Source organism: Carcharodon carcharias, chromosome 9, assembly GCF_017639515.1.
Source record: "Carcharodon carcharias isolate sCarCar2 chromosome 9, sCarCar2.pri, whole genome shotgun sequence".
Classification (NCBI taxonomy): Eukaryota; Metazoa; Chordata; class Chondrichthyes; order Lamniformes; family Lamnidae; genus Carcharodon; species Carcharodon carcharias.
This window is the reverse complement of record NC_054475.1, coordinates 99,285,594-99,305,552: the sequence shown is the minus strand read 5'-3', so window position 1 is coordinate 99,305,552 and position 19,959 is coordinate 99,285,594. Positions and strand designations below refer to the sequence as shown.

The 19,959-nt window shown below is 42.2% G+C and overlaps 1 protein-coding gene and 1 long non-coding RNA gene across 2 annotated transcripts; one reads left to right on the top strand and one right to left on the bottom strand.

Annotated features, from left to right (window-relative positions):
- Nucleotides 1-38: 38 nt before the first annotated feature.
- LOC121281835 lies at nucleotides 39-19,673 on the top strand. Its single transcript, XR_005943957.1, has 2 exons — nucleotides 39-162; nucleotides 18,620-19,673. It is a non-coding gene; the product is annotated as an uncharacterized LOC121281835 (long non-coding RNA).
- Nucleotides 11,188-12,071, bottom strand: LOC121281834 (glucose-dependent insulinotropic receptor). Its single transcript, XM_041194875.1, has one exon. The coding sequence runs from the start codon at nucleotides 12,024-12,026 to the stop codon at nucleotides 11,199-11,201; it is 828 nt and encodes a 275-aa protein (XP_041050809.1). The 5' UTR covers nucleotides 12,027-12,071; the 3' UTR covers nucleotides 11,188-11,198.
- Nucleotides 19,674-19,959: the final 286 nt, after the last annotated feature.

Genomic DNA, 19,959 nt, shown 5'->3' with positions numbered 1-19,959 from the left:
CACACTACCACCTACCGGCGCCTCGCGGCAATCACAAACTGCTCAGCAAATCCTCACTTCCATTTCTGATTTAGAATTTTTTAAAACAATACGCAACATGGGCCTTTAAACAAATGCAGCTAGATTGCAATTTATCTGAATGCGGATTAATGCAATGTAGAGGTAGGAGTGGATAAGAGTATTATTAATAATTATCAATTCTGACAAAAGGCCACCAACCTGAAATGTTGGAGGGCAATTTTGACTTGCATGCGAGGGGGGTGGGGGGTCTCTATTGCATGTTTGTGAGCGGAGGTGTGTTAAAGAAGCAAATCGTGCCTTTAACAAATCCATGCTGGCTTTCCTTAATTAATCAATATTTGCCTGAGTGTTAATTTTATCCGAATTATCGTCTCTAAAACCGCCAAGGTTAAACTGACTGGCCTGTCGATGCTGGGTTTATCCTTACACCCTTTTTTGAACAATGGTGCAACATCTGCAATTCTCCAGTCCTCTGGCAGCATCCCTGTACCCAAGGAGGATTGGAAGATTATGGCCAGTGCCTCCACAATTTCCACCCGTACCTCCTTGAGTATCTTTGTAAGCATCTGATCCGGTATGGTGACTTATCTACTTAAAGTACAGACAGCCTATCTAATGCCCCCTGTTTATCAATTTTGAACCCATCCAATGTCTCAACTACCTCTTTTTTCACTATGATTTGAGCAGCATCTTCTTCCTTGGTATAGACGGATACTCATTTAGTGTCTCAGCAATACCTCCTGCCTCTATGCCTTAATCCCCTTTTAAGTCCCTAATTGTCCCACTCCAACCGTTTGCCACCCTTTTACCATTAATATGTCAATAGAAGAGTTTTAGATTTCCATTTATGTTAGTTGCCAATCACTTCTCATACTCCCTCTTTGGTTCTTTTATTTGCTTTTTCACTTCTCTGAATCCTTTATATCCAGCATTGTTCTCACTTGTATTATCAACCTGGCATCCATCATATGTGCACTTTTTCTGCTTTATCTTACTCTATCCTTTTCATCATACAGGGAGCTCTGGGTTTGTTTGCCCTACCCATTTCCCTTGGAAATGGTCCTTGACTGTACCTGAATTGCCTCCTTTAAAAGGTACCCCATCATTCAGTTGCAGTTTAGCCTGTCAATCTTTCACTCCAGTTTACCTGAGCCAGATCCGTTCTCACCCCATAGAAATTAGCCCTCCCCCAGTTGATTATTGGATCATTCTCTATCCTTTCTCATATCTAACCTAAACCTTAGAATGCTATGATCACTGACAAAAGGCCACCAACCTGAAATGTTGGAGGGCAATTTTGACTTGTATGCAAGGGGGGTGGGGGGTCTTGTTACCCTATTGACACTTGATTCATTTGACCAATCTCATTCCCCGAACCAGGTCCAGAAATGCCTCCTCCATCATTGGACTTGAAACATACTTATGTAGAAAATTCTCCTGAACACAGTTCAGGAGCTCTTGCCCCCCCGCCCCCCCTTACTTTTATAGTATTGCTATCCCAATCTATGTTAGGATAATTGAATCCCTCACTATACTATCTTTAATGCTTGTTCTCTCTGTCATTTCCTTGCAAATTTGTTCCTGTATACCTTTGTCACTAGTTGGTGTCCTATAGAATTCACCCAGCAATTTAATGGTATCATAATTGTTTCTTAGATCTAACCAAATAGATTCTGTCCTTGGCCCTCTAGGACATCCTCTCTCTACAAAACCATAACGTTCTCCTTAACCAGTACTGCTACCCCACCTCCTTTCTTTCCTTCTGCCTCTTTCTTGAACGCTTTGTATCCAGGAATATTTAGGACTGAATCTTGCCCTTTATTGAGCCAGGTCTCTGTTACCAACACAACATCATGGGAAAAATTTTCCCACCGTTGGTGGGGGGGAAGTGCAGAAGCGGGTGCTGGCAGGTGCACCTCTGATCGAGGGCATGCCGCCATTTTACGTTCCCTATGCGGGCAGGGGGAGGATTCTCTCAGCCGAGAGTATGCTCTTCCGCGCATGCATGCGAGAGAGCGCAGTGATCTCCCTGAGGCTAAGCGCTGCCTCAGAGAGATCGCTTCGGAATTAAAACTTTTAAGACAAATGTTTTAAAAATTTCCCTGACGTGTCCCCTCAATGAGTTGGGACATGTCCATCACTTTTACTGAAACCTTTATAAAATATTTAAAAACTCTCATGAAACCTCATCCTGCCCATGGATGAGGTTTCATGCTTTTTCTGAAGCCCACCAGGGCTCCCAGCCTGCCTGCCAACCCTAAAGTTGGACCGGCCGCCCTGTCAATTACCTAAATTGGTTTATTAATGGTCTCAATAGGCTGTTGACAGGTCGGCAAGAGCACAGCTGACTCGGCTGCGCCCCTGCCACCTGAAAATGGAAATGACTCGGGGCGAAGTCGGGAGTTCCGCCCGACATCATCCCGTGTCATTTTACGTGTTGGCGAGTGGGCCCCGCCCCCGCTCGCTGACCAGAAGATCCTTGCCCATATTTCCACATGGCTATTGTAATGAAGTGAGATTCCCTTGCAGAGTCTCGCTTAGGTTTGGAGCCGTGCTCTGGATGAATAGGAATGAATAACTGAATACCAAATAATGTATGAATGCAACAATCTTTATTAGACAACTATTAAACTTTTATTAATGATTAAAAGAAAATGAAAGCAGGATAATTTTATTAAAAAAGGAAAAAAACATGCATATACATAAAAAGAAAGGAAGAAAGACAACTTTACATAAATATTATACATACTATATTACAAATATTAACCTTAAATTGGTCTGTTCATGACAGCTCCCCATAATGGTGAAATTCCCTTTGCTTCATACATCAGCAAGTCTCCAAATAACCTTACACGGGGGTGGATACTCTAGTCAGTCACTCTGTCGATGGTTCTCGTCCTCCCGTAGTCTTGAGTGGTTGACTAATCCACTTTGGCTGTAGCCTTTAATGTTGGATGCTGTGCAAGTCCAAGTTTTGGGTCCATTCCAGCCTTTTGAGACTTTACTCAGACTTTGCAGTGGGCAGTACAAAAAAATCCCAGCCAAGGTCTTGGGAATACACGTCTACAGATATTAATATTACAACTGATTACTATAGATTAATTATTTGACTTAATCAAAGCATAATAACACTTAGTTTTAAATCAATGTCTACAAAGTAACTTTACAAATATTCAATACAGATATCAAATCAAGAGCAAAGCAAAAATAAAATTCAAAAATACAAAATTGCAAAAATTAGTGTCTGCTGGCCTCAGGCCTACACTATCTGCACCTGCAACTCACCAATCTTATTTCCACCCCCTGAGCATTCACATACACACACATAAACGTAATTTAGACCTTATTACATTTCCTCTCATTCTGACCCCACCTAATAGTTTACTGTTTTCTGCTGTCTGTCTCTCCTAGTTCTCTGTGTACCTTGGTTTTCCTCTCTAATATTACCTCCTGGTTCTCATGCCCCTGCCCAGTTAGTTTAAACGTTCCCCTGTTGTACTAGAAAATTGCACTGCAAGGATATTGGTCCCAGCTCTATTGAGGTGCAACCCCTCAGGCCTGTACAGATTCTATCTCCCATAAACTGGTCCCAGTGTCCCAGGAATCTAAAGCCCTTCTTCCTGCGCCATCTTTCAAGCAATGCACTCGTCTGCTGTATCTTTCAATTTCTAAACTCACTTATGAGTGGTACCAGGAGTAATCTGGAGATCACTACCTTTGAGGTCCTTGCTGATTTCTCTCCTAGCTCCCTAATCCTCCCTGCAGGACCTCATTCCTCTTTCTACCTGTGTCTTTGGTACTAAAATGAACCATAATCTCTGGTTATTCATCCTCTTCCCGGAGTGCTTTGCAGCCACTCAGTGACACCCTTGACCCTAGCACAAGAAAGGCAACATACCATCCTGGTTTTACGCCAGCAGCCAGAAAAATGCCTGTCCCCTAACTATCAAATCCCTATCACTATTACTTTTCCAATATCTCTCCCGCCCCCTGTAAAGCTGAACCAGCACTGGTGCCATGGACTGGGATGGACACCCCAGATGAACCATCATTCTCACCAGTAGTCAGAATGGAATCCTGGTTGCATAGCAAGATGTACTCAGGGGACTTCTGCATTATCTGCTTAGTCTGAGGATACGGGGTTGACCATTTAGGACTGAGATGAGAAATTTCTTCAAGAGAGTGGTGAGCCTGTGGAATTTGCTACCACAGAAAGTAGTTGAGGCCAAAACATTGTATGTTTTCAAGAAGAAGTTAGATATAGCTCTTGGGGCGAAAGGGATCAAAGGATATGGGGAGAAAGTGGGAGCAGGCTATTGAGTTGGATGATCAGCCATGATCACAATGAATGGCGGAGCAGGCTCGAAGGACTGAATGGTCTACTCCTGCTTCTATTTTCACTCTGGAGGGCCAATTAACAGACAGCCAACGTGAAACGCACGCTGAAAGGCTCAGCACTGCCTGGGTGGGGGTGGGAGGAGGGCAAGTGCTGAAGTCAGCACGGGCACGGGGGAGTGTGAAATGAAAGCTCCCTGAAAGCAGAGAGCTGCCTCAGGGAGCTGAAGAATTTAACTGCAATAAAAACAGATTTTAAAATCCGGGAAAAAGTGCCCATGCATCAGAATCAGTCACCTGAACATATACTAGATGAAAATTCTGTCCATACATTTTTAAAAATATATTTGAAAGCGAAAACCTCATCCCACCCATGGATGAGGTTTCCTGAAAATTGCAAGGGCTGCCTGGCCTCTTTTCCCGCTCTCCAACCTCTGATCAGGATGGGCAACAAAAAGTCCCTGTTAATTACAACTTTAATAGCCTTAATAAGCTTTTTATTTGTTGGCGGGTGTGTTTCCGACTCTTGCGCGCGCCCACCAACCAAAATATTGCGCGAGTGCGCAATGACATTGGGTCGCTCGCCCGATGGCATCACACGCTATGTCATGCTTGAGTGGATTGGGCACACGTCAGCATGTCGAGCAAAAAATGTGGCAATGCTGCCAGGTTCTCAAGTCTGATCTCTAGGAGTTGGCCTTCCTGGACACATCCTCTGACTCCCTTCTGAGGGTGGCCCTTGAGGGTCTCCCGGCCCCCTGTGGGACCACTTTGTCTCTCCTCCTGCCCACTTGCACCATTAAGGCTGCAGCACTGTATCTAACAGTCTGGATCCCTTTGGCTGATCTGGTGTTCAGTTTTCAATAGTTTCAATTGTAGCAATCATTTTGTTCAGCCTTCCTTTACAAGGAAACCTGCTTTCAAGGCTAGCTTACCTAGATGGTCTGTACCATGAATCTGCAACAACTCTACCTGGGCTTCCTGTTATGTGCAGAATTTACCATCACTAAGAAGAAGAGAGTAGCACTGGAGGTGTAGGAAATAATGCCAAAATCATTCAGGTGAGGAGGGTATTTGTGTTTCACACACCTCAATCTGAACGGGTGGGGGCATGCCATGAATTGTGGCCCCTGAGCCCAAAAATTAGGGCAAATGGATTTTGTTCCCATGTACCCAGACTGCACAGGTGTAGTTGGTAATTCCTTTCAACTGTTCTGGGGAAAATTTATAAGTTGAAGCAAGAACTTTAGTGACAGGCTGAGGCCTTGCAGCAAAAATATTAATGAAACTCAAAGTACACAAAACAATTTAAATGCATCTTGTTAATTGAAATTCATGTCAATGTCAGTTTAAATCATATTAGAAGTTGTATTTACTGAGAAAAAGAATTGCAAGTTTAAGAACTTGGGAAATCTTGCACCCTGTTGTCATGCAACTAAAAAAAACTCCTTCAGTTGGTGAATTGAGTTAAACATGGGTAAGGGATGTTTACAGCCTCAAGGTGGCTTTGAACCAGGGCTGGTCACCTCTTTTTGTTCAGTTTAAGTTGCATTGGACACAAAATGAATAAAAATAGAAGCAAATTATTGGGGTATATAAACAGACTATCATTCAATACACGCCAGACCACATACCATGGTGCAGATGACAATCTCAGCAATACATGTAATCAGGCCTACATTGGCAGATTATTCCCTATACAAACTGAAAAGAAGACAACACTGGTGACATGTTAGGAACAGGACATCTTATACATTTGTCTGAGACCCAAAACAGTGCACAAAACAATAGGAATGAGTTCATTCATACGTGAAGGGAAAAGTGATGTGAAGAGATCTTTCGCCAATTTAAAAAAAACCATGCATTTTTCTCCAATGTGCCATCCATCAAAATGACAATAATAACGTTACTAACAGAAAAACAAGGCATCCGATTGAAATTGACAAGTAATAATTTAAAATGACAGTCTGAACTCTAGGATGTTAACCTTTGACCTACACAAATACTTCCAAAGATACTGAGAATAAAAAAATTCATGGATCAGCAGCTGCATGATCGTTTTAAAATACATGCCCAGTATCTTTATTTCTGTATTCTTTGGGTTGACTTATGTAATGAAAAGATCATTCCGCTGTAGAATCTTGTGAATATATGCTGCCGTGTGAGAGTTTTTGGTATGGAGACTTAGAGTTAGAGATGAATCCTTATGATCCACTACATACTTTCCAATGTTATTCTAAAGGAGATGCAGAATCCATATGATACATTACTCTCCTTACTTCCCAGATGTCTGCTGCTGAATGCATGATGGACCTTCTCAAGGCTGCTGAACCAAATCAATCCCTTTTCATGTACCTAAAGTTAAAGGATAATAATTTCAGGTGTCATGCAGAAAATATGTAGCTTTTTCTTTAAGATATTTGAGTAGCGTACAGATTTTTAATTGCAATTTCTACAAAGTGAGCTCAGCCAGGTGACTTGGCTACTCATAGATAAAAATGTGTAATTTAGATTCGTATAAATAAAGCTGTATACCCCAAACTGCAGTACTGACTATAGCAACGAAAGTTAGGCTACAACACTGCATTTTAGTACACACAAAATATCAGTTCTGAATTTAACAGTCCGGTACTGTTGACATTGAGTTATCAATAAATTTGGAGGCAATATGATTAATATTTACAGCGGTGGAAGATTAAACACAAGACAGTTAATGACAAACCAATTCATTTTTGTGAAGATCATTGTTAAAGATAGATCAAAATTAACGTTCATCCCCTTTGCAGTTAATTTTAAAACAAACTGCAAGACAAATGTCAAATTTGTTTGCTTTGTTATTACAAAACAAACTGCATTACAAGACTTTGATGGACTTCCTCTTACAATTAAATCCCCACTGAGTAACTCAGCCAGCTTAAAAAAAGTGTCCTAGCTACTTTGCTCCACTAAATAACTTAATTAAAATCCTGGGTATGATCATGCTAAGATTAAATATAGAAATTTAATTGATTTGATCATAGTGTCCATACTTGCAGCTTTTCAAACAGATTAAATTTCACAGTCAGACAAGAAAGGGTGGCATTAGACCAATTTCAATTTACCTCTGTGCCCCAGGGCTCAGGAGGTGAAAACTCAGTCTGGAAAGAGGGCACAGTGAGAACAGGACCATTCTCAGCTGTGGTACTAATCATAATCTAATAGCTCAGCCCTTTCTGTTGTCTGACAGCTCATGAATCCAACAGCAACAATAGTAACCGCTAGCATTTATGTAATGCCTTTAATGTAGAAAAAATTCCCAAGGCACTTCATAGAAACATGATCACACCACAGAATCTGATTGAGTAGCACTGTTCTCTCTACATTTTACTTACTACATTCTGCAATGGGCACCATTCTTGGACTGTGTTTTGTCCTGCAGCATCATCCAGACATTTGAATTAACAAAATCTTAAGTGGTTTTCATTGTAAAAATCTGTTTCTTTTTAAACACAATTTATGGTGTGTGTTATTGAAATTGCTCCATATTTCATTAAGAGCTTTCCATTTTCTTAACTGTTTTTTCATTCTAGTATATTTTTCCAATTTATTATCCCTGGCTTGACCCTTCAAAAACAGCTTTCTTGAACGCTGTTATATTTATTTTGATATTATTAGCTTCTACTTGTGTGTGTCGAAGTGATTGATGCATCTAATGTGTGGATGAAGAGAGTTAGCATGCATTCCACTTTTGTATGCTAGTTTGCTTCTCATTTTCATTAGCAAGCAGCAATGTGAAAAACAGAGCCAAATGTGTAAGTCTTTCCCTGTTGGTACACAGCCTCCAAATCAGCTGTGCCTCCTTGTGGTGACCACATGAAACTGGGTCCCTTGTGGCCTCAGGCTAAAGCTTCAGAGAAACTTGGAGGGGGTTTGGGCCCTAGACATGCAGTGTCCAGGCCCAATAGCATGTGGCTACAACTTGGCACTCATGAACCAAACTTCCAGTTATGGGCGAATAGCTCCACTGCCTTGTGGATAGCTTGGGAGAGTTAAAGGCTAAGGGAGTAAACCCCAGCAAAAAACCTGGAGTGGAGCCCAAAGGCGGACTGATGTCCAAATATATCACCTCTCCAGCAACTCCTGCAACCAGGCCAGGGCCAAACGTGGTGCTTTGCATTCCTTTGGACTCAGAGACAGCATAGGTGACAGCACTTACAAGCAATAAGCCCAAAGCCAATGCCTTAGAGAACAGGTGCCAATGGTGGGTGGGGCCACCATGTCCCACTGGTCAGCCATTGCCCACTTCAAGTTTTTCCTTATTCATTCATGGCATGTGGGCATTGCTGGCTAGGCCAGCATTTAATACCTATACCTAAGGTGCTGACCTGACAGCGTTGACAATATGACGCTGGAGGTTTTTGGCTTAATATCTAGGCTCCACAATCAGCAGCAATCTGTTTCTTGATGCTGAAATCAACACATGCGTCTCAAAAAGCTGCAGGTGTTATGTTCTCTGAGGAAGAGAGTGTGGAATAACAGCATTCTGACTGAGAACACCAAACTGTGAGTCTGCCAAGCCTGTGTCCTCAGCACACTCGTCTAGAGTGGTATGATGTGGACAGCATAAGCAGGAGATAAGGCTGAAAAGTTTCCATCTTTGCTGCCTCAGGTGTATTCTCAGCATCGCTTGGCAGCTAGATGACCAACTTGGAGGCCCTGGAGCATGCTAATTCCACCAGCATATGCTCATTGCTAAACCAAAGACATCTTCACTGGCTTGGCCACATTCAGTGGATGGATGATGGCCGTATACCCAAAGACCTTCTGTACAGTGAATTGGCCACTAGGCACAACCTCCTGGGAGACCATACTTCTGCTACAAAGACAGCTGCAAACGAGATATAAAGATGGTGGGTATTGATACTGAAAACTAAGAGACAGTCTCTGACACCTGTGAGCTCTGGCTACATTGGAAGGGGCAAGCAGAAATGAAAAGTTCAGCTGGCCTAGAAGAAAGCCCAGAGAAAATAGAGGCCAATGAATAGTGTACCTTCTCAGCTCACTCTTCCTCTGCAGCAAATATTGCAGGGATTGCCATGCCAGAGTGGGGCTTCTGAGTCACACCATGTGATGTTTAACACAAAGTTGACCACCAGGGAGCAAATCATTGTCTTACAAGACTGAAGGCTGCTACAGAGCTTCTACTCGTGCCGATATATTAAATTTTCCTTTCTTTCACTTCCCATTATTTCCTTATTTTGTTTCAGTCCACACTGTCTATATTAGACAGGCTGGTGCTAAAATAATATGCTTGCTATATGCATTGGCTGGTCTATAATTCAAAGTTCACCATTTAAAACCCCAATTCTCCCCCATCACTGACTACACCTCAAGTATCCTGCACTATTCAGGCACATGTGAGTTGCTGCTGGAAATCAATGCCCTGTGATTCTGATCTACTCATACTTTTCTCAGGTTTAATGTACCTGATAGTTATTGTCTACACGATTCCGCTAACGGATATGGCAAAAAACCATGAGCTGCTCACTTGTACATCTTTACCGATGCTGACCGCAGAGATCAATCAACCTGGCCCAGTTTATTTTCAGATGAATTTGCTGTGTGTCTTCATAGCCGAGAGGTGTAATAGGGAATAGCACCTTAACAAGATGCAAACTATGCACTGTGTATGCCCAAAATAGCCTGCATGTTTAACATGCCTTTAAGCGACAACTTTGTAATTGACTATAATGGTAATGGAAAATTGCTTGCGCTATTTGTTCTATTTAGGTGATTGCTTGGTGTGAAGTTGTGTGGTTTAAGTGATTGGGATTGTATTTTTCAAAGTCACAGTTTACACTGTTTCAGAGCCATAGGGTCCTTGTTGCCATTGGTGTAAATATGACTAAATTGGAATATAAAGGAAACAGCTCCCCAATGATCTGTGCTAGTGGGAAAGTGCATTATGAAATTGACACTGATCCATATTGGCAAAGAAAGTGCAAGATTTAACCCCCAGCTCTAATGAACTGACCTCAACCGTGTCCATAGTTGGAGCCATACTATTACCTTCAGTGTCCTTAGAAGAGGGAACAAATTAGTAAGGGTTCCTGATCACTAATTCAGCAACTGGTGCTGGAAATATCAGTGTTGGCTGAGGATTAGGCTGACCCTTGGATCCTCTCAGGACCTAGGTTGTCTTTTGGGCCCCTTCAGAATTGTAGTTGTCTCTTATGCCCTCTAATGATAAAATGCTCTTTGTACTGGAATTTAGTGCCTCTTCTGGGTGCGTATAAAAATATTGAGCAAAAATAAGGTAGCTAGGATAGTGTACAGTAGTTAAACTTTAAGTCCCTCTTGTCCATCAACTTATTCCTCACTGAATTGGTCAACCTGTTCCATTAGATGACATTAAGAATCATCATCTTCATTTTTAAATCCCTCTATGGCCTCACCCCATCCTATTTTTGAAATCTCCTGCATATATACTCCACAAATATTCCACTGCTTTGACTCTGGTCTTTTGCATGTCCCCACTTATTTGCCCCACCCTTGGTGGCTGAGGCTATGTCCCCTTGAAAGCTCTCCATCTTTCCATGCACCTTTCTCCTTTCGTTTAGAAATCTCTTCAAAACCCATCTCTTTGACCAAGCTTTTGATCACCCTTCCTAATCCCTATCAGAATCCATTTTCCTCAGGTCTAGCTGAAGAGTCCATTTATTTAAAGTTGTTACATAACTGCAAGTTGTTAACCTTGTTGCCTTGAAATCCATTTAGTTTTCTCCCTGTGAACGCTTTGCTTGATCTCCACTTTCACAGTACAATGCAATCCATATCTTGTCCTTTGAATGTGAAGAGTGCACTCACATACCTTTCAGTGTATTCATTGTCATATGATAACTGACAGTACCAGTTGCTGGACAGGACCCGGATATTTCATCTTCATTCCATTGTGCTGGACCAGGATTCTGGATGTCACTTGCTTTCCTCTGACAACGGATAAAGCTGAGCATGGGGGAAATCCTGATTTTTGCACAACAGCACATTTGAAAAACCTGCAATCTCACATCTTTTTGCCAATAAGAATAATTCAGTGGATTCATCAAAGAGTTGCAAAGACCAAGAAGCCAGAGGTAGTCTTCAATGATTTTATATAATTGGCATTTGGCGCAACATACTTGCACAGTACTTGCAATGAAGAAGGGGGTCCATGCAACCATAAAACATCCAACGAGTATCCCAATAACCTTCACTGCTTTGACATCCCGGATATGACAGCGTGGCGGTGGAGCAGGCCTGGAAGAAGAGCCGAATCGCTCATTTTCAAGGATCTGTCGCGTGTGTGAATACGCTATTTTCAGGATTACGCTATAGAAGTAGATGAAGATTAATGAGGCAGGAAAAAAACAAGCACAAAATAATATTATAACATACTTGGGATTGATGATCGAGAACAAGGTACAGGTACCATTATATTCATCAGGCTGTAGCTGTTGAATGATCACTGGAAGGAACCCAATTAGAAGTGCTACAATCCAGAGACCTGCCATGATCAAGGCCACCATTTTATCTATCATCAGTCGGCAGTACTGTAAAGGTAGTTTTATGGCTAGAAAACGATCGAAAGCAACAGAGACCATTGTTAATATAGAAGCAGCAGAAGGTGAGATTGTAAGTGAAATCCGTAACATGCACAGTTCCCTGCTCGTAGTGAAACTCTGTCTGGTGAGCAATGTTACAGCTGTTCCAAAGCAGGTAAATCCCACTAGCATGTCTGCAACTGCCAAGTTCAAGATGAAACACAAGCTAGCAGATCTGTTCTTCAGAATCATCAGGACCAGTGCCACAATCACTACAGCATTGGAAGCGATTATTAGCACTGAAAGCACAGTCACAATGCTGCCAAACTGATTAACATCCATGGTTCAAAAGCTCAGAAACAGAATCTGGAAAATAAATTGGAGTGCTGCCTACCACATCTGGCACTGTCAATGCAAAGAGAACCAGGAAGCTAACTGAAGCACCTGATGATTCAGGATTTATGAGAACAAGCCTATTGCACGAATGACATTGCAATCAAACTGAGGTGCACTGAAAGGTAACTTTTAAAGTAATTGATCAGCATTTTTTTCCTGATTCATTTATAGCAATGCTAGTATCATAATGAAGAACAAAGTCTTGTTGATATGCAACAACATGACTGTATCCATAGGTTGCTAACCAACAAAGCAGTGTTTATGATAAGAAGAGCCCCTTCATTTATTGTGCCACGCTCACTATTGCAAATGTAACATAATATTGAGGGATTTTCAATTTTATCTTTTCCATTTTATTGCTCAGCTTACTAGATAGCGAACATTAAGAATTTCTGGTTATAACTCTTTCATTGCCCACTTAAAGCAAATGCTTCTTGTAACTGGCACCCCCTGGGCACTGTTGCAAACATTTGCATTCTTCTATCCTTCTAGGGCAGTAAAAATAATCTCATGTACAGCTATTAGTAATGAGTGAGTTTATTTAAAGTTATCTTTATTGTTTTAGATAATTGCCACTAACAGAAATGAAGGACTATGTTCATGTATTGAGAAATCTGGGTGAAAGATCAAGTCCATATTTATTGACACCAGTGTTGAAAAAAATAGGAGGGAAGATCAGATAAGTCAGGAAGTAATGAGTAAGTGACACCGGGTATAAGTTTTAAGAGGCTGTATGTTGTCGGAGGAAGGAAAGATTGGGAGGAAATGAGTTCCATAGGTTTGAAACACTAGTAGAGGATATGAAAGTAGAATCATAAAAGCAGTGGTAGCCCATTTGCTTTTCGAGTGTGTTGCAACTTTAGCTGTGGTTTTCTTATAACTCATACTTTCCAGTCTTTTTGTCTAGACCCCTTTATATCCTTCTAATCCAACACCACCATCAACACCATCGCCCAAACCATCCCCCCATCCCAAACTTGCACACGTACACACATGCACGCACACACACAAAATAGATGGTGCAATGATTTTAAAGCTCAGAAGAAAGAAAACAAAGTTCAGGGGGCCATGGCCAGAGTACAATAATGGAATGTTAAACGGCAGATGAAGGCTATTTGGCTTAACCAGTCTGCTCCACATGAGCCACCGGGCTATTTCCACTCTCCTACTTACATTTCATTCTCTTTATGTACACATCAAACTAAAAACAAGAAAAAACTAGCCAAAAGTTTTACGACAATAACAACAGGGAAAATAATTGGTAAATGAAGTTCAACACAGATAAATGTGAGGTAGTACATTTTGGTAGGAAGAATAGAACAAGGCAATCACCTATTACTTGGTAAGGTGCAAGCCTAGGTGGGGTAGAGGAACAAAGGGATCTTAGAGTACAAATACACCAATCAGTAAAAATTGCTCCACAGGTCAGCAAAGTCATATATAAAAAAACAAAGAGCTAGGCTTTATTTGTAGAGGGATAGAATTGAGAAGTCGGGAAGCTATGCTAAACCTGTATTGAACCTTGGTTAGACCAAGTACTTAGAGTTCTGTGTGCACTCCTGATTGCCGGAGAGGGTGCACGGATGATTTACAAGGATGATACCGGAAATGTGCAGAAATACATATCAAGAAAGGATTCATAGGCTGGTCTTTTCTCTTGAAAAAAGAAGGCTGAGGAGTGGCCTGATAAAGATATTTAAAAACAAGAAAAATGTTGATAGAATAAAAGGAAAATATCCCTTCTTGTAAGAGCATCACTAGAGGCCATCAATACAACATAGTCACCAAGAAATCCAACAGGGAATGCAGGAGAAACTTCTTTATCCAAAGAGCAATAAAAATATGGAACTCACTACTACAGTGAGTGGTTGAAGTGAATAGATGCATTTAAGGGGAAGCTGGACAAGCATTTGAGGGTGCAGAGGTGTAGGAAGGGTATTTCAGAGTTTGAGGCCTAGGCAAATGAAGGCTCGATGATCAATAGTAGAGCGATTAAAATTGGAGATGCACAAGAGGCCAGAAAGAGAGAAGCGCAGACATCTCAGAGGGTTGTGGGGCTGGAGGAGATTACAGAGAGAGGGAGGAGCAAGGCCATGAAGGGATTTGAAATCAAGGATGTGAATTTTAAAATTGAGACATTTCTTGACTGGGAGCTACTGTAGGTTAGTGAGGGGGGATAGGGGAACGGGACTTGCTGAGGGTTAAGACATTGGCACAGCATTTTGGATGCCCTCATGTTTACAGAGAATAGAATGTGGGACATCAGCCAGGTGAACCTAGAGGTAAAGAAAACAGAAATGATGATTTCAGCAGCAGATGAGCTGATACGGGGGTGAAGTCAGGCAATGTTATGGAAGTGCAAGTAGAAAGTCTTAACAATGGCACGAGTATGATGTCAAAAGATCATCTCAGGATCAAATGTGACACCAAGGCTTGAATTTCGTGGGGACTGAAGGGATCCAGGCCTTAACCAAAATGGCGCCAGAGCTCTGAATCTGGAAGTCCCGACCCCGAACCCAGCCCCACCATTTTTCTGGGGACTGAGGGAGGTGAGGATGGGGGCAGGCCATACATTGCACATCCATGGCTTACTGAAGGAGCTGCACATTTAAAAGCGCAGCTGTCTTCACTTAGAAGCGATTTTCGTCACCCAAGTTTCTGAAATATGACTCATGGGCTTTACACGTTTAAGGAGAAGGCCTAAACTTACTGGAGTTCTTTGGAAAGGTCAGGCACCTTTCTGGAGAGCTCAGGTATTCTCTTGGATCACTTTAAAAATTTTAACCAAGTGTCACAGAACTTCAACAAATTCAATCACAGGTGTGTGGCTGACACTCAGGAGAGTTGGAAGGCAGGGACTGTAGCCTTGGAAGGGCAGATATTTTTACCCCTCGTGACTTGGGTACCCAGGTGGCAGGAAGGAGGATGTGCCAGGGAAGAGTGGGTATCGTGGCAAAGCAGTTGTAAGATGAGGATGGGGAGTTAGAGGAATGTGAAAGTGAACATTGTGATGCCAGAGAGAGGGGACCAGGCCAGGAGTTAGAGGCATGTGGCATCGCAGATGTGGAAGCCCATGGGATTTGCACGATTAACAGGCTTCCCTCAGGTGCAGGGGGGTTATTAACTGCACCCATGTCACCATTAGGGCACCGAATCATCAACCTGACACCTTTGTGAACAGAAATTCCTTCCATTATCTGAATATGCAGGTGGTTTGTGACCAAGGCTTTCCTGCACATCTGTGCCCGGGACTCTGAAAGCTGCCACAGCACATTCATCCTGAGGAATACGCAACTGCCTCAGCTTTTTCAAACTCTGAAACAGGTCCGTGGTTGGCTTCTGGGGGACAAGGGATACCCCCTTAAGGAAGTGGCTGATGACTCCTTTTGGTCGCTGCAAACAGAGCCTGTGCAGCACTATAACAAACAGCCATATGGTGACCTGTAGTACAATAGGGCCGGCTATTGGCATTCTCAAAATGGACTTCAGGTGCCTTGACCATTCTTGACAATATTCCCCTGCAAGGGTCTCTCGAATAATAGTGGCATGCTGTATGATACACAGTATGGTGCAGTGGAGCAGCCTACAACCAGAAGGAGTGTAAGCCAGGCCCAAAGCCACAACATCTGAGGAGGAGGAAGATAAGGAGCAGGAGGAGGAGATCCCTCTGCAGGCTAATGGATCTGAGACAGGGGAGGAGGGAGAGGGCAGCAATGGCAGACCAGCTGAGGGCCATGTAGCCATGGCTGATTCTTTGCACGGGGGTGTCATCATCAGAAGCCTGCTAATCCAGAGTAGATACACCTAGGCTCTTCAAAGATCACAATTTACATCAGCCAGTCCCTGGTGAGCAGCTTCCACATGATAAACTTTTACCATGGAAACCACACTTCTCCATGGCAACACCCATCCCCAACAAGAGAGAAAACCAACAGCACATACGAATCTCAGTGCCATACGCGTGGATAAAACCATGACCCTTATAACCCTTGGCCTCATAATAGTGCACAAATACACCTTGAGATGTTTTTCACAACCTGGACCCTATATATGTTAGTGGCTGTCAATGAGCTGGTCAAAAATGCCATCATATACCTACTCGAGCCAAGCCTACTATGTTCAGAATGCCAGTAGGAAGCAGGACTTTATGCCCATGATTTACAGGTATGATTGTTTATGCTAACAGTACTGGAGCAAATGCATGTTGTGCAGGGTGAGGCCTCAACTCTATTAGAACGACTCCTTCTACTCTTCTACATTACCCATCCAACACCAGCATCAAGTTTCAGGTGTGTGCAACATGCAATTCTTCTTGAAACCTCGAATCCCTTTGAAACCATAGCCTCTACTGCCTAGAAGACAAAGGTTTCCAATGTAGTGAGGGGACCACACAAGCCTGCTTCCCCGGAGCATACATGGCATCTTGATATGTGGAAAATCCATTTAAGTGACTGTGTAACACTCACATGCGGATAACTGCCTTCAACAGGCACTCATGCTTGAGCTGCACTTGATAAACTGGATCTGATCTTTGACTCTGATCATTGATCCTCCCTTAAGGTCAATCATTGATGGACAAGAAATGCTGCAAGGAGCATCTCAATCCACAAATCTTGGTGTATTACTGACCTTATCTGAAAGTCTGGAGAAGGAAACAGTCTTCCACTGCCCACTATGCTCCTGATGGTGTCAATTGAGAGATAGACTTCAGCATGTAGTCTTCAGTGACAGTGGTAAGGACTTCATTCTGTTAACATTCTCATTGAGAATATTAGTGTACAAAAGCAGACCAAGACATTTTAGACTATATTTTACAAAGTGTTTAATTGTGATATGGACAAAGGGGTATTAAACCTTGCCATGGTGAACCCGTTAGTGATCAAGATGATACTGTGTCTGGTCTCTCAAACAGGCCGACAAAGTGGTGGAAGTGGAGGTTATATGGCATTGAGGAGCATGGTGGCTGACCTTGCCATGTACGGACCGGTTGGGGAATTACTTCAGACTGCGGCCTTTACATTTCTGCAGGGGCAGCCGTTGTCACTGACACAAGCAGAGCAGCCGAGAGCCCCTTTGGAGGGGCTGGAGAGTTAACATAAGATAAGGATGCTGAGATGCTCTCAGTGCTTTCACCTTCCTCATTAACCTCTCTCCTCTGAGGGGAACTGTGCATGGATGTGGATAAATGTAAACTTGTTAATTTTTGGCAGGGAGATAGAAAAGCAGAATACTATTTAAATGGAGAGAGATAGCAGAACTCTGTGGTAAAGAGGGATCTGGGTGTCCTGGTAGATGAATCACATAAAGTTAATTTGCAGGTATAGCAAGTGATTAGGAAGACAAATGGAATGTTGGCATTTATTGCAAGAGAAATGGAAAAGAAAAGTGGAGAGGTTTTACTGCAGCTGTACAGGGCATTGATGATACCACATCTGGAGTACAGTGTACAGTTTTCGTCTCCTTATTTGACAAAAGATATAATTACATTAGAAGCAATTCAGAGAAGGTTCACTCGACTCATTCCTGGGTTAAGGGGCTTATCTTATGAAGTAAGGTTGAACAGGTTGGGCCCACACCCATTGGAGTTTGGAAGAACGAGAGGTGATCTTATTGGCATGTGTAAGATCTTGAAAGTTTGGGGTGGATACTGGGAAGATGTTTCCAATTGGTGGGGAGACCAGAACTTGGGGACATAGTTTAAGACAGAAATGAGGAGGGATTTTTCCCTCAGAGGGTCATTAGGGTGTTGAATTCTCTTCCCCAGAAGGTAGTGGAGGCTGAGTCTGTAATTTATTCAAAGTTGAGTTAGACAGATTTTTGATAGACAAGAGAGTCGAGAGTTATAGGGGGCAGACAGGAAAATGGAGCTGAGACCACAACCAGATCAGCCATGATTTTATTGAATGCTGGAGCAGGTTGGAAGGGCCGAATGGCCTTCACTTGCTCCTCAGTCCTGTGCACCTATATTCCTATGATGTCTCTGACTCTGACACCTCTTCCTGCACTCTGGTGCAGTGCCATTCACCACATGCCCCTGACTCTACACACCTGCTACATCCCTCCAATGTGCTAGTATCTGTGTTGAAGAAGTGTGGGCTAGTCAGATGTGACTCTGCCTCCATGGTCAATTTCTCTCCTGGCTCCTTCCACAATTCATCTTCCATACAACTACCTTCCATTCAACACCTCCACATCCTGACTCCAATCGCCTTCTCTCACTCTCGACACCTTCACAGTAGAAGAATCCCTGCAACACCTGCAGTCTGCTTTTCAGGAGCCACTAACTCTCGCCCTCTGTCTCTTTGCAGAACAAGACATTTCATAACACAAGAAAGAGGCGTAAGACTGGGAGGACAAGTCAATATTATGAATTCTCAGAACTGGAACAGCAAGCATTGGAAATCATGGAGCCTCCAGAGCTGATAGAACAGGATATTTTGAAGCCATGGGCTTCTCTGAACACAGTCCCTGACTATCACCATGAGGCCCCACAATCCAGGGATGCTAGAAGGAGCAAGTTTTGGAGTATGAATAACCTTCCTCATCCCACAGATTATGTTCTTAACGTACTATTGAGCATTTTTTATTTTGCTGGATTCTTTAAATAAACTAAAGACTAGAAATGTATGTTGAAGATAGTAAGGAGTGAACAGAACCTTCTGCTATTTTAAGGGAGGCATAAACCTGTTTCAGACAACTGGTGGAAGATTCACACTTTCATTCACCTATCATCCCACAGGCTCATTGGTCTTAAAACTCCACAGATTGTGGCTATCAAATTATTCAATAATATGATCATGTAAATCCTTTCCCAACTAAAGCATCCCTGTATCAGAAACAGTTTGAAATTGATAAAAACCTTTTTCATACTCTGTCTTACCATTTGAACCATGACAGATTAATTCACCATTGCAACACAATGGAGAAATATCCTTTGCCTGGAGCCTCTCCACTAATATAGTCAAGGGTAATCTGTAGCTTTAAAAAACTGTAATGTAACTGTTTTAATTTGGTAAAATGCTATTGCAATCCTGAAGCAGGATATTGGGTTTCAATTGATATTTTTATTTAAGTATTATGGTGAAAATTAGATCCATCTAGTAACTGTAATCTCTCAAACCAAACCTTTATCAAATAGCTATTGATTCCATTCTTATGCAAAATATACTGCTGCAGGCTGCACTTTAAAAGCATTTTCCAACACAACAGTTTGAAATGGTTTAGATCAGCCCTTTCCAGATGTAAGGCAAGAGCTGAGCTGAATCTGAGAAAGTACACATGTTTGTTTGCTATAGTTGCCTAAGCTTATAAAATGTTATCTGCCACAAAATATTATAGCAATAAAATGTTCTGATGTGTAAAGTGTTGCCTCTGTAATATTTAAGTACTCTGTTGTAAAAATGGCATTGGCTCCATTTACATGAACACCCAGCTGGACTGTTTATCTCTCAGGTAAACAGTCTGTCGTCTGAATTTCCTAAGTTGTGAAATATTTGTCTAATTTTGCAATGCAATAACACAAACAAAAAAAAAACATTTGTCCAGATATGAGACCATGTTAAACCAGGATTAAACTGTTTAACAGGATTAGTCAAGATATGGTCTATGCATAAAGCATTGTCTTACAAAGAAAGACATTTATTTAAGT

What these genes read in the sequence shown, in the direction of transcription:
- LOC121281834 (XM_041194875.1), bottom strand. Translation starts at nt 12,026, where the DNA reads ATGTTACGGATTTCACTTACAATCTCACCTTCTGCTGCTTCTATATTA.